The sequence below is a fragment of the Leptodactylus fuscus genome, chromosome 3 (assembly GCF_031893055.1).
Source record: "Leptodactylus fuscus isolate aLepFus1 chromosome 3, aLepFus1.hap2, whole genome shotgun sequence".
Classification (NCBI taxonomy): Eukaryota; Metazoa; Chordata; class Amphibia; order Anura; family Leptodactylidae; genus Leptodactylus; species Leptodactylus fuscus.
In genome coordinates, this window is record NC_134267.1 from 189,179,494 (window position 1) to 189,195,538 (window position 16,045).

Consider the following 16,045-nt stretch of genomic DNA (forward strand, 5'->3'; position numbering starts at 1 on the left):
TCAAATGGCAATAAACTGATAAGAAAGTGTCCTCATGCTGAAGCCCCTCCGTGATAATCTGTGATTTATGGAAAATCTGGCAGCAAGTGTTCGGTTTATGCAGCATCACCGCAGGGATAAAGGGTTATTGCCATCTTGGCAGCGATTTGCTCCCAGGAGGACCGAATGTTATTACAAACTAGATTATATGCAGTTTACATCACAATACAGATACAGTCTCCACAAACTGGTCAAGCCCTTTAGGCATTACATAGGACCTATTACATAATGACAGGACAGATCCTCCGGAGTGAAAGGCACATTTGCAACTGCTTTCCATTGGCCAAAAAATGAGAATCCTGAAAAGAGGAATTTCCTCTATTAACTCAGAATGCCCTAATGGGTCTATGAAAATAGATTTTTCTAAACTTGACAACTCCTTTAATATATAGGATTTAATAATGATCCAAAACCATATTTTTTTTGGATATCACAACTGAAATCAGAAATCCTATATTGCATCCTGCTCATACATCGTCCTCTCCCAGACCCCATCATTTCAGGATGCGATTGTAGCAGGAGGATTACGACTGTCAGACTATATAACAAGAAAATGATTTAGTACTGTAAGATCTGACATCATGTGACATGGTGTATCCGCAACTTCCAAAGGATCCTAGCAATTTCAGGGCTTAGAGCCAGCACACCATATAGCAATGGTAAATCCAAACATCTGTAGCCTCTGTTTGGCAATGAGAGTAAAGGATCTTCTGCCGGAATCCTGTAAGTGCTCATTGGGGAGATAGGGCTGCCAGCCGCCATTATAGTAATACCTCTCATCAGCATCTATTTCATGTCTAAATTCCACTCGTGGCTCTGGTGAAACATCTGATCTGTAATTCGGATGCAGAAGGTTTTGAAGATGTTTCTGTAAGGTCAGCAGACAAGGAATGTGTCTGACAAACCAATCTATAACATTGTCTTACGTCATCCATTTAGAGGGCACAGACATAAACGCGGACACTGTAACCATGCTCATTTACATCAGCAATGGATGGAGGTTTTACCAACATTTCTTGTGTTTTGAAGCCTAAAGGGATCGTCCAAGACTTTAACATTGCAAAGGGTAGGAAACTGTGTAAAATAAGAAATAGGTAAAAATGTGTTTTGTCAGTGTGCTGTGTTTTTCACAGCTAGCACACTAACCTGTTCATCTCTATGGCCCCATACCCTTGCCCTCATATTATCGCGGGCCCCATTATATGGCAGTGAGCCCAGGGCAGAACTCAGGACAGGTTTTGTACCTGTCCATTTTGTAGCTCACTAGATGAAGTGATTGGGTTTGTGGAGCCTTGTGCCATCCATGTAGTTTTATCACCGACTAGGCACATGCATGCAGTTGTGTGTATATAGCCTTAGCTTCAGTGCCCCCTCTCCTCTCCCCGCAGCCATGGTCCCTATTATAAATTTATGTGATAAAGTGATGACGTCACATGCTACCATTGCAGCCAGTCATTGCCCTCGATGGTCATGTGTGCATGTACAGCACTAGAGATGGGCGACTTGTACTGTGCCAGGTTCGATTTAAGTATTCCAAATTGTGCGCTTTTTACAAAAATGAACAAATGGAGGTTCGTCTTGGGAAACAAAAATAGCTGCCGAAGTATACTCTGGGGTCTCTTCAGAGTATCCAAAGTATAATAGGTGGAGATCCAGGGGAGATGACAAAATAATTAAAAAAAATCATGCTCACCTTCCATTACCTCTTTTGGGCCTCCTTGTGACATCTGGTGCTCTTCTGTGATGTCATGTGTCCTCCCCAGTTACAAGCCTCGATGGTGACCCCGAGTACATGATGTAGCAGGAGAGCGCCAGACACCACTGGGAAGACAGAGCACTGGAGGGCACTGGGAGGTCCAAAAGAGGTAACAGAAGTTGAATATGATATTATTATTTTTTTGCACCTCCCTTGGGCCTCCACCTGTTATACTCTGAGGTCTGAAGAGTAATGTCCATTTCACTTTGACATAACTTTGGCTGTGTTTGCCTTAGAAAGATAGAAATCGGATAGATAGCATTCACATAGGCCTGAGAGAGTTATACACTATTTTTTAAGCCATTTTAAGGTGATGTTTGTACAAAACGTGTTCAACCCAAATCAAATCTTGGGCCCGAACCCCAAACCAATCGTGAGAGGTTCACCCATCTCTATACAACACTTCACTGCTGTGGACAGTGCCTGGCTGGAGTAATGATGTGAAGAATTACAGTTACATCATTGCTGCCAGAACATTGGGGTCTGGAGTGGCGGCACTAGAGCAAAGTGTGAATATAGGCTATTTCTTTATTTTATACGATTTCCTACACTCAAACCCCCCTCAAAAATAGATTTGGACCATGCAAGGCGGGGGTTCCGATATTAGAAGACAGGTCCACTGTGGTTAGGCTTGCAAGATATACAGTAGGAGGTCAAATTGCCAATACAACTGGGTTTCTAGAATTTAGTTAAAAAAGGAGTTATAAATTCATGAAATCTGTTTGGTTTCCAGATTGGGTTGTTTGTTAGTATAAGTATACCATCAAGTTATAAGAAAAGATGCTCCAGAATTGTTATATTATATTATAGAGAATACAGCTGTCTATTGAATGGACATGTCAGAAAGGTGACAGGTCATCTTTAAGTCTCTTAAGATGTTTAATGAGACCTAATAATATGAGTAACAGTTTGTACCTGTATGGCTTCCATTTAATAACTCTTGCTTATGGCTTTCTCTTTCAGAGACATTCACTTATCTGATTGACTTGGCCACAAACAACACACTTTCTTTGTTTGACGGCAAGTATCGGCCAATGTCTCAAGAGGCACACGAGTCAGTAAAGGAGCTGTTTACTGACCTTTCACTTAATATTATGGGAGCCGACATGCCCTTGGAGGATGCATTCTCTCGTTTTTGGGATGCTCTATTTCCCCTGGTCTACAACCACCTTATTAACCCAGGGGTAGCGTCATTGTCAGGGGAGTACTTGGACTGCCTGCGTTTGACAAGACAGGATATGAATCCTTTTGGCAACTATTCAATTGAAATGCTTGCCCATTTTTCTGAATCTTTGTGGGCCAGCCGAATGATGAAACAAGCATTAAGCTTGGCTGAACAAGTTATCAACAGTACCGAGTATGCCGGCTTGACCCGGGAGTGCACACGTTCATTGGTGAGAATGCAGTACTGTCCTCACTGCCAGGGATTGACTCTTATCCGACCTTGTGTTGGCTACTGTCTGAATGTTATGAGAGGATGTTTGGCCAGCCTAGCAAGCCTAGATGGCCCCTGGAGAGAGTTCATTAACTTGGTGGAGCACCTTGCCGATCAAATGTCAGGATCACATGATCTGGAGCAGTCTTTATTAGGAATTCGGGAGGTGGTCGACAAGTCGATTCATTACGCTGTGTCACAAGGCTCCTACCTCTCAAGGATGGTAAGTCCGGAGCAATGAATTGTATTTGTGACAGCCTTATCAATATTATTTATATTGTATATATTTTGCATCCTCTTTATAAATATTAATAACATTAATACAAATAGATTTGGTCATAATTCAAGGGCATAGATAGGATCGAATATCAAAAGTTAAATCGCACCTAAACTTTCTAACAACATATGAATTTTCTGGCAGCATTTGTGACATTAATAAATGTTGTAATATTCTTTATTAACGGGTTTTGGCCTCTTTCCATGAAAGCCTTTGCTGAAATCCACTTCCTTCTGTCTGCTTTGTCTTGTTTGTCTCACTGGCTTCTCACTGGAGTATGGGTGTATGGGCTCTCATAAAGCGGGCAAACTGAAGGTCACTTCATATTTTGGCCATTATAAAATGTAGAACATTGCTTTGGTATCATATGAAAGATGAGATTGCAGTTTTATCAGAATTTTTTGCAGAGATATCATCAGTTAAAAACACAGTCAGGATTGACATATACAGCTGCAGGGCTGATCTAAAACCCAACTATGTTATGTAACGGGTGATATTTCTGGAAATAATACAGATAAAGCAGAGAATCTCCTCTTTCATATGGTCCCAAAAGCACTCTTCTTATTATTATTTATTGATTTGCTTACTTATATAGCACCATCATATTCTGCACCATTTTACAGATATTGTCAACACTGTCCTATATAGGGAATGTATATTGTGAGTCCTATCAGTATGTCTTTGTAGGGTGGGAGGAAATCCATGCAAACACGGGAGAACATACAAACTCCTTGTAGATATTGTCCTTGGCTGGATTTTAACCTAGGACTCCAGCACTGCAAGGCTGCAGTACTAACCACCAAGCCATTGGGCTGCCCATACTGTTCTATGTTTTATAACGCCCAAGATATAACTAAACAACAAGACTTAGGCTAGGTTCACGCCTTTCAGTAAACAAAAACAATGTAGGGTACATTAAAATATAACTTTTATTAAATATAATTTAAAAGTCAATAAAAAGCAACTTGGATTGCCAAGTGTGACTAATAAAGTAAGGGAGCTATAGAGTGGTTGCTAGAGAAAACAGTGTGGTGTAAGGTAAACTTTAGGTGTAGAGTAGACCCACCCGGGCTAATAGAATAAATGCACACTATAGCCTTGATATTTTGTGGATCAACCCTGTAAAGGGATATTAGAAATCCCAGACACAGCGTACCAACATACAGCCCAATTGTTAGGGCAAACACACACACATGAAACTAGCTGGGATAAGTAAAAGACCGATCAGGACCAACCAGGACCCTAGCTAACCACTGACTTGAGGGCCCACATTACTTCCCCAGCACTAAGTCTAACAACCACACGTAAAAATTCATACAAGTCACATTGGTGACTCAGTCGCACTCACAACAGTCCCAAAGGTTCGGGCTGTATGTTGGTACGGTGTGTCTGGGATTTATAATATCCATTTACAGGGTTGATCCACAAAATATCAAGGCTATAGTGTGCATTTATTCTATTAGCCCGGGTGGGTCTACTCTACACCTAAAGTTTACCTTACACCACACTGTTTTCTCTAGCAACCACTCTATAGCTCCCTTACTTTACTAGTCACACTTGACAATCCAAGTTGCTTTTTATTGACTTTTAAATTATATTTAAACTAAGTTATATTTTAATGTACCCTACATTATTTTTGTTTATTGATCACAATTAGGTACATTTACCTGTTCATATTCCCAGTTTGTTTTGTATAGGTTCACACCTTTGCCTGATCTCTACTCGAGAATTCTGTTCCCCATTCTGCTTTAAAAATTCAGAGAGAAAAGTCCTGCTAGGATTTTTCGGTTGTATACCCGACAGACCCCATTATAATCTATGGGGTCCACAGGTTTCTACTGGGATTTTTACGCAGATTAAGCTTCAATTTGTGGGAAAACCAAGCAGACTCCACAAATGGAAACCTAATTGCAGGTGTGAACCTAGCGTCAACATGCCACACTATTATTATTATTATTATTATTATTATTATTATTATTATTATTAATAGAGCACCATTAATTCCATGGTACTGGACATTATTATATTAATTCCATGGTGCTGTACATTATTACATTAAAGGGGTTGTCCCATAACAAGGATCCTATCTATACTGCTAGTTTATGTGGATGTAGGACTTTTTCTAAATACATTGCTTTATCAAAACATCTTTGTTTGGCTGCTATCTTAATTTATTCACTTCATTGTTTACATGCGTTTCTATGACCAGGGCCCTGACCACAGGCTTATCTGCTCAGTCCCCAAGTTATGTAGCGGCCTGCTGTCAGGGGGAAGGGAGGGGTTGAGTGCTGGGAGCAGCTCTGAGCTGTGTATGTCTCTGCCACAGACAAGTAACAGAGCTTCTCAGATAGGGGAGGGGGGAGGTGAGTGCTCTGGTATTTCTGAGCTGTTTTATCTCCTGCTCTTCCACTTATCAGTCAGTTTAATTGAATTTGGCTGATAAGGGCTGAGATAGGGAGTTCCACTGTATGTATTACAAACTGACTCAAATCCAGCTCTGCTACATCATCATCAGCTTAATACTGTGTTAATTCATTTACAACCAATCCCTCATTACTGACTGCAAACATAGCAGATAGTAGAGCAAGTGAAACCCCACCCACCAATGTACCGAGAAAACCAGGAAGTGAAGAGAGCACACAGCCTGCAGGTTGGTGAACAAGCGTGATGGGAATACACCTTTAATTCCAGGGTGCTGTATATTATTACATTAATTCCATGGTGCTGTACATTATTATATTAATTCCAGGGTGCTGTACATTATTACATTAATTCCATGGTTTCTGTATATTATTATATTAATTCCATGGTGCTGTATATAATTATATTAATATCCAGGGTGCTGTATATTATTGCATTAATTCCATGTTGCTGTACATTATATTAATTCCATGGTGCTGTAAGGCTATTCAGGCACCGTAAAAGTTATATTAAACTACCCCCCCCCCTGTTTTAAAATAATAACCTAAAAAAGAATGTGCTCTACTTACCGAACGTGCACGCTGGGCGGGCATTCAGGGTGTGTCTTCTTCTTCATCCACGCCTCTTCTTCCTCCGACGTCCTCCGGTCCCGTCCTCTGGCGCTCGCGAGCGGACACTGATATAATGGGCGCATGCGCAGTAGCAGTAATAGAAGCCGCATGCTACTGCGCATGTGCCCAGGCTATTTTTTTATATCAGTGTCCGTTTGCAAGCGCCGGAGGAGGACGGGACCCGAAGACATCGGAGGAAGAAGAGGCGTGGACGAAGATGAAGACACACCCTGAATGCCCGCACAGCGTGCACGATCCGTAAGTAGAGCACATTCTTTTTTAGGGTTTTATTTTAAAACGGGGGGGGGGGGAGTAGTTTAATATAACATTTACGGTGCCTGAATAGCCTTTTTAAAGGCTATTCACGCATATGTGGGGCTCATCAGCATGATTTTGCTGATAGAGCCCCTTTAATTCCAGGGTGCTGTATATTATTACATTAATTCCATGTTGCTGTACATTATATTAATTCCATGGTGCTGTACATTATATTAATTCCAGGATGCTGTATATTTGAGGTTCTACTTATGATACACAAAATAAGTACAATACTAACAATGACTAACTGGTACAGTGAGATAGAGGACCCTGCCCACAAGGGCTTACTTGCACCAAAAAATACACCAAATTTTGTTTGAAGTTATACTAAACTGTCTAAAAGTACCCCAGATTTATCAAGCAGTATCAGGAACATTCATAACTCCTAACTCAGCAGTACAATGCTATGTACTAACCAGGGCTAGAACCCCAAAACAGCTGTCTGCAGGAGTCTGATTTAGCTATTATGCTAAGTCATGTATCAAGGGTTGGACATTGATTTACAGGATATATACTTTTTCTTTTTGAAGGAGAGCTCATTTGCATACTGTCATTTTACCCAAGGCCAGTTGCATGGCATACATCAGTTGTATCTCCATAATAAAAACAAGTATCCCAAAAAATGTGGCACATTCCATCACATATCACAGGATGAAACTCCACGTGGCAGCACATGGAGTCCAATTCAGCTCCGTACTATGTACAACCTCATGCACGGGGCCTTAGGCTATGTTTTACATAATGTAGTTATACAGAGTCTGCTCATTTACACATAGGAATAGTAAATCTCATTATGGAAACAAGAGAAATAATTGATGATAATTACATGCGCCGGATCTGATCATCCTATTAAAGTAATTTACAATCTAATCACCTTATTAGCATGTAAACCGTGTTCACAGCAAGTGAGATTATAGCAGGCTTTTCTTACTTACCCTAGGAACAGTATTACATACACAATATTTGTCTTCTGAAGGTCACTGACTCCCCAGCCATGCATACCTTTCATTATCAATGTAGCGCAGCCCAAAATGTTTATGGGCTGTCTCTACTTTTTCTCCACTGTGTTGGACTTGTATATTTTCTTCCTTCGTTCTTTCTCGTGCTGTGATGTTTGAGATGTGTTGTGTGTTTCCTATCAATCAGATGTTTCTGACCTGCTGCCCCCATCAGACTCTGCAGCTGCATCCCCCTCCTTCTCCTCTTGTATTTACACTAGATGGATTTATTGGTAAAAGAAGATTTATGAACTAAAGAGTTTATGAACATCTAAAGGGAACATTTCTCCAGAAAATAACGTATTTTAATTTAAATTAAGTTGTAATATTAAGCATATTTTAAGAATTACACACACATATATATACAGTCCTATGAAAAAGTTTGGGCACCCCTATTAATCTTAATCATTTTTAGTTCTAAATATTTTGGTATTTGCAACAGCCATTTCAGTTTGATATATCTAATAACTGATGGACACAGTAATATTTCAGGATTGAAATGAGGTTTATTGTACTAACAGAAAATGTGCAATATGCATTAAACCAAAATTTGACCGGTGCAAAAGTATGGGCACCTCAACAGAAAAGTGACATTAATATTTAGTAGATCCTCCTTTTGCAAAGATAACAGCCTCTAGTCGCTTCCTGTAGATTTTAATCAGTTCCTGGATCCTGGATGAAGGGATTTTGGACAAACAATTCAAGTTCAGTTAAGTTAGATGGTCGCCGAGCATGGACAGCCCGCTTCAAATCATCCCACAGATGTTCAATGATATTCAGGTCTGGGGACTGGGATGGCCATTGCAGAACATTGTAATTGTTCCTCTGCATGAATGCCTGAGGATTTGGAGCGGTGTTTTGGATCATTGTCTTGCTGAAATATCCATCCCCGGCGTAACTTCAACTTCGTCACTGATTCTTGAACATTATTCTCAAGAATCTGCTGATACTGAGTGGAATCCATGCAACCCTCAACTTTAACAAGATTCCCGATGCCGGCATTGGCCACACAGCCCCAAAGCATGATGGAACCTCCACCAAATTTTACAGTGGGTAGCATGTGTTTTTCTTGGAATGCTGTTTCTTTTTGGACGCCATGCATAACGCCTTTTTTTATAACCAAACAACTCAATTTTTGTTTCCAAAATGAAGCTGCCTTGTCCAAATGTGCTTTTTCATACCTCAGGCAACTCTATTTGTGGCGTACGTGCAGAAACGGCTTCTTTCTCATCACTCTCCCATACAGCTTCTATTTGTGCAAAGTGCGCTGTATAGTTGACCGATGCACAGTGACACCATCTGCAGCAAGATGATGCTGCAGCTCTTTGGAGGTGGTCTGTGGATTGTCCTTGACTGTTCTCACCATTCTTCTTCTCTGCCTTTCTGATATTTTTCTTGGCCTGCCACTTCTGGGCTTAACAAGAACTGTCCCTGTGGTCTTCCATTTCCTTACTATGTTCCTCACAGTGGAAACTGACAGGTTAAATCTCTGAGACAACGTTTTGTATCCTTCCCCTGAACAACTATGTTGAACAATCTTTGTTTTCAGATCATTTGAGAGCGGGCTGTCCATGTTCGGCGACCATCAAACTTAACTGAACTTGAATTGTTTTGTAGAAAGAAATGGTCCAAAATACCTTCATCCAGGATCCAGGAACTGATTAAAAGCTACAGGAAGCGACTAGAGGCTGTTATCTTTGCAAAAGGAGGATGTACTAAATATTAATGTCACTTTTCTGTTGAGGTGCCCATATTTTTGCACCGGTCAAATTTTGGTTTAATGCATATTGCGCATTTTCTGTTAGTACAATAAACCTCATTTCAATCCTGAAATATTACTGTGTCCATCAGTTATTAGATATATCAAACTGAAATGGCTGTTGCAAACAGCAAAATATTTAGAACTAAAAATGATTAAGATTAATAGGGGTGCCCAAACTTTTTCATAGGACTGTATATATATATATATATATATATATATATATATATATATATATATATATATATATATGATAAATATAAAATTATGCCAGTATCTACTCTGTCTACTAGTAAGTATTTGGACATCGGTGATAGAATAGAAACACAACATTTCTTCCTATACAATAGTTGGTAGAACCCAGCAGATGCTTCCTTACGGATGGTATTGAGCGACACAATACTCTCGGATGCCTGGTGAAACTTCTGGTGTATGTGAGACATTGGTTGGGAGGTCAGTACTCGTCGGTCTCTATCTCCCAGTTTCGGGGGTCTGCCGACTCGGGGCACATTATGACAATCACCGTTTACCTTCCACTTTGTAATCACATAGGCCACTGTCGATTTTGGGTAATTCATTTCACTTGCTAGGTCCCTTAAGGATCGACCATATCTGTGGTACCCCACAATTACCCCTTTCTCGAAATTGGACAACTCTGCACTTCGTGGCATCTTGCATGTGACTAATGCCAATGCACTAATGCCAATACTGTTTCCTATTTAACGGCAGGAGGCGTGACGTACATCACGACCGCAGATATCTTCATTTACATGGGTGTCCAAATACTTATTGGTAGACAGTGGATAGTTTAAAAAGTATCCTGCCATAAGACAATAGATAACATCTCAATAGATAATCCATCCACTACTAAAAAAAGATGATGTCTAGAAAACTCTTCCATAGACCTCAATGAGTCGGCTCCAGTCTATTGCTGCCTGTGGCTATGACTGTGCTGTAAAACATATGACCAAAATGCAGTTAACAGAGCAAAGGATATGCTCAGACAAGATGGCCACCTCATTCATTAGATACAGAAAAGTGAACAAAATATCTGCATATGAGAAAAATACAGAGTGTATTTCAATGTATACAGTATAGATTGCTGTGGTTGGATAAACAATGTTTTCTGCTAATTTTAGGACCCCATTGATTTTATATTAAAAGGTGCTCAGAACTCTGATGCTGATGGTCTGTCTTTAGGATATGCCAACTAAATCAGATTAGCATGGATCTGTCTCCCACAGATAAGCTACCTAAGAGCCCAAGGAGATCTGGTGAGTCTCACATCCCCGTCTTTGTTTACCAGACACATGGTCATACATTTTCTCGGATGTGTCTGAATTGCATCTCAATCCCTGTAGTGCTCAAAGCTGCAGTACCAAGGAAAGATACATCCAAATGTACCACCTGAAGGGGATTCTATACCACTGCAGCTACTTCAGTGTACTGGTTAATGGGGGTGTCAGGAGGATTCGCACACGTCAGAAATAGATGGACTATTTTAAGAATAGGTCACCTACATCAAAATCCCCCCAAAACCATTTGGGCTGAAGCCACAGATTGCCAAAAAGCTGGGATTTTGTTGCTGTAGTTTTTTCATGGGAAATATAAAGGAAACTTTTATACTTCTTCCAAATCCAGTCCTATGGTTGGCTCAAAAAACTGCAGTAAAATCAGCAACAAAAACCTCTTTTTGCAATGTTTGGCCTCTAATGGTCTGTCCTAGGTATAAACCATCGAATAAATGCCCTGGACAACCCCTATAGAAGTATTTGACAGGCAGGTCAATTAAAAAAATAACTAAATTTGAAAGTCACCTCCATGAATCAATGTGAGCTCACTCATATCATTTATTATGCATTCATGCCATCTTGTCTCTCACTTCCATTGGCTAGCAGATATATCACTAACTGTACCAGTGGTGTAACTAGGAATGGCGGGGCCCCATGGCAAACTTTTGACATGCCCCCCCCCCCCCCCACTTCCCGACCAACGCCAAAGACCTCTACCAACCCCCCCCCCCCCCCCCCCGCATTGCTGCGCACACTATTATATCCCATAGTGGCCCCTGCACACAGCATTATGTCTCATAGTGGACCCTGCACACAGTATTATGCCCCATAGTGGCCCCTACACACACTATTATGCCCCATAGTGGCCCCTGCACACAGAATTACACTCCGTTGTGGACACCCATGAACAATTAGAGTATAATAATCAGAGACGCAGGGGGGATAAAAACATTTTTTTAAAAAACACTGTTACTTACCTATCCCTGCTCTCCCCTGCACTCCCCTTGCCATGTAAAAAAGGGAAGTGTCCTAAATTATTCATTCATCATAATCGAGATAAAATGTTCAATTGTTATTCTGATTTTGCTCATAATCGCCCTGCCGTGCCTCCTGTTTCAGTTTCTACACCAGTGAGACGATTCGCTTAGAAAAAATGAAGCGAAACCCCCGAACTATAACCTGTAACAAACTTTTTAGCACACTGTAACACGCGCCTTTTATTCTCATTCCTTTGCCTATACTGTAGACTGCTATACCTTAATGTTAGCTATTACTGCTTTGTGCGTTGTTTGCGGCCGCTTCTAAGAGATTTGAGATGATTTCAGCATTTCTTGGAATATTTGTCATATTCTTGACCTTCTTTCTCAGTAGTGATTTGTATTTTGGGTATGTTAACAAGCTTACCCCTTCCATTTTGTCACAAAGCATTTGGTTGTTTCGGAAACAAGGACACAAAGGCTACCATAATATTTGCGTTTATGAAAAGTCTTCATTCTTTGTATAGAAATGTCTCTGTGACACTCGTCACACTCTGTCTGGTAGAACAAATACATCTCCCATAGTCCATTGAGGAGTCAAGCTGACCTCAGCAACCGTGACAGCTTTTCTGAAGGCTGAGCTGGCCGGTTGGTGCCAATACTTCACTCATTTCCCAAACCTTGAAACATCTGCTGGCTTCAATGCTCAATCGCTTTATTATTCTGACTGCTAAGACTACTGGCGTCTGAGGGGAATGCTGGACACCCTCACTTGTGAAGTTGCCGATATGGGCACTTATCTGTATTTACTAAGAGAGAAGGAACCGTGGTAATACTTTAGCACAGTCTGTTCATCTTGGATAAGGTCCTGGAGTTGGATTATTACATTCTTATGTAAGCCTTGGTCTACAGCAGATACATGTCTCCAAGATTACTGGCCCAATGATAAGCTTATCAGTTGGGCAATGGATTCAATGAATAGAGATTTTGTCAGTGTATATAGGCTTGTGACAACATTCAATATACATATTCTGTGAGGTCTTTTCTGGATGTCTTGCTGACTAAATTTGCCCAAAATATTAATATATAATACACTAATACTGAGGTGTCTAACAATGGAGGAAACTGTCTAATATATCCCAGGCAAGTTGCGCCACGCTCACTATTCCACATATACTATTTTTTAATAAGTTTTCTTCAAAGGATGTTAGGAATTACATATATTTTCAGTATACTTAAGGTAAGTTCACACTGCGTTTTTTGGTCAGGATTTTGAGGCCGTATCTACATCAAAATCCTGACTAAAAAGACGGCTCCCATTGATTTCGGCTCCCAAAAAAAAGAAGCGACATGCTCATTCTTTCAGGCGGATTCGCCTCGCGACATCCACCTGAAGACACTCCCTCCCGACTAGGCGCATTCATTTGGGCCTAGTCTGGAACAGAGTGCATGACTGGATGCCAGTGCACTGCACCGACATCCAGGCACAGCTACCCGTATTTTGGACCGCCTCAGGTTCCGGTCCAAAAAACCCAGTGTGAACTTACCCTTACAGTGTAAAAAAAACTCTTTTCAGAGCATCAGACAACTCCCTAGTCCATGACCAGTCCTCTGGACAAATGATGTCACGTCCATTGACATCCAGTATAACAGAATGTGTTTTATGTATTTTTCCTATAGCATCCTGACCCATTTACTGACATCAAAGAGAGATCTTGTAAATGGTTAGGGATTAAAACAGAAGGGGCAAGAAATGTTGTAGTTGTGCCAAAAAAATGGAGTTCCTCTCACTCACATCCGTAGGCCTCAATTGGCTGTCTTCATCACATAACATAGTGACGCATCATCACATACAGCTAATAAACAAGGACTGGCATCACTAAGGAAGACATATTGCAATTTGCTGCATTTTACCGTTTTAGAATAAAACCTTATAAATATCTTCTAGAGTTCTTTGACATTTTATGCTGCAAATTGATTTTTGAGTGAACCCAAAAGCTCCTCTGCTGCTTAAAGGGAACCTGCCAGGTGTCTTCTCATCCTACGGCACTGACCTCCAGGGATAACTTCACCTGACATGTTTTTCGGTGTCTGAATGTGAAGCTTCACTTATATTTTATGTTGATGGTATAACTAGTAAAATTCTACACGTTCTTTTTAAGGAGGTTTTTGTTTCTTCCATTTCCCATTGCAGTAAGGAATATGATTTCTGTGGTTTTTGCAGGTGCTACTTTGATGTTACCGCAGGGACTCGTGACTAAGGCTCCCATAATGTTGAAACAGAAAACCATAAGACTCAAATGATATCTGCTGTATTCATTCCGAAAAAAATAACATTGCACTTTTTTCTTATGTCAGTGACAGAAATAACTTTATAAATCAGGTGAATTATATACCAAGGTCTAATTTCATCACTTTAGGAACACCCTGTACAATTTTGCTCCCACTCTTCTGCTCCATTTATGCTCAGTTACAGCAGGCTTTTAAGGTTTTTGGTCTAACTTCTAAGGTTATTTCTGCAGGGTATTATATAGGGAGAGAAGCTGAGCTCAGTGATATATAGGTTTATATGATATAGGGAGAGAAGCTGAGCTCTGTGATATATACAGTAGGTTTATATGATAAAGGAGAGAAGCTGAGCTCTGTGAGATATAGGGTTATATGATATAGGGAGAGAAGCTGAGCTCTTTGATATATATAGGTATATATGATATAGGGAGAAAAGCTGAGCTCTGTGATATATAGGTTTATATGATAGAGGAGAGAAGTTGAGCTCTGTGATATATAGGTTTATATGATATAGGGAGAAAAGCTGAGCTCTGTGATATATAGGTTTATATGATTGGCAAATGGTTTCTAAGTAAGGTAACTACTGACTTTTAGGAAAGTCCTGATTACTCCACCCCCACAAAGTGATCAACAGCCTTTTTTCACCTCCATGTCACAGCTAATGTAGGGTTTGCTAAGCAGTTCTCTAGAGAGATGGTACAACTAGCAGCCCAGATCTTAAGGGGGTATTCCAATCTCAAGAATCCTATCTATACTGCTGCTTATGTAAATTTAAGAATTTTCCTAAATACATTGTTTTAGCAATGCTGCTTTGTTTGCCTGCTATATGAAATAATTCCCCCCCCATTGTTTATACATCATGGAGCCAGTACTGTCTGATAAGACAGGACAGATGATGTCAGTCACTGCTCTCTGGGCTCGCTGAGTACTCTCACTGTTATCTACAGCGCTCCCTGCAGGACAATCAGGTCAGGTAATTGCAGTTTGCTGATAAAGGCTTGGACAGTGACCAATAGCAAGTATTTGAGGAGTTATAAAGCCGGTCAAGAAGAGACATTTTATTTCTTCTAAATCTCACCCCAAAATAAATCAGCTTGAGCACCTGCACATATTATTATTGTTTATTTATATAGCACCATTACCGTAATTCCTTGGTGCTTTACATAATATTAATTCCATGGTGCTTTACATTTGGGGGTACACAAAATATACAAGCAAATATAATACTAACAATGACCGACTGGCACAGTGGGATGGAGGGCCCTGCATGCAAGGGCTTGCAGTCTATGAGGGATAGTGACAGAAGGTGAGGGTAGAGACTGTTCAGATGGTGGTGTGGTGACACTAGTGTTATTGGAGGTTGTAGGCCTTCCTGAATAGGAGAGTCTTCAGGGCCTTCTTGAAGCCTGTGATTGTGAGGGTCAGTCTTATGTGTCTTGGTAATGAGTTCCAGAGTGTGGGGGATGCACAAGAGAAATCTTGTAGATGGTTGTGTGAAGAGCGGATAAGTAGGAGGAGGTCTTTGGAGGATCTGAGGTTACATGTGGGCAGGTGGCGTGAGATTAGGTCGGAGATATATGGAGGGGACAGGTTGTGGATGGCTTTGTATGTCAGCGTTAGCAACTTGAACTCTATTCGCTGGGCTATGGGCATGGGGGGAGAGGTGTATTAAGCAGCACAGTTTAAAGTGGACTGGAGGGGGAGTGAGATTTTTCACTGGGAGGCCATGGAGAAGGGTGTTGCAGTAATCTTAACGGGAGATTATGAGGGCATAGACTAGCATCTTTGTAGTTTTAGGGGTGAGAAAGGAACGGATACTTATACCGCTCTTGAGACACCTCTAAATATTCCAGGCAAATTTTAAACTATGTCT

The 16,045-nt window shown here is 40.7% G+C and overlaps 1 protein-coding gene across 2 annotated transcripts in view; it reads left to right on the forward strand.

Annotated features, from left to right (window-relative positions):
• The window catches only part of LOC142198100 (glypican-5-like), a 185,564-nt gene that overhangs the window by 50,195 nt on the left and 119,324 nt on the right, over positions 1 to 16,045 (forward strand). For both annotated transcript variants that reach the window (XM_075268930.1, XM_075268931.1), the window contains exon 3: positions 2,759 to 3,453. In XM_075268930.1, the coding sequence (XP_075125031.1) occupies positions 2,759 to 3,453 (695 nt within the window). The remainder of the gene's footprint in view (positions 1 to 2,758; positions 3,454 to 16,045) is intronic.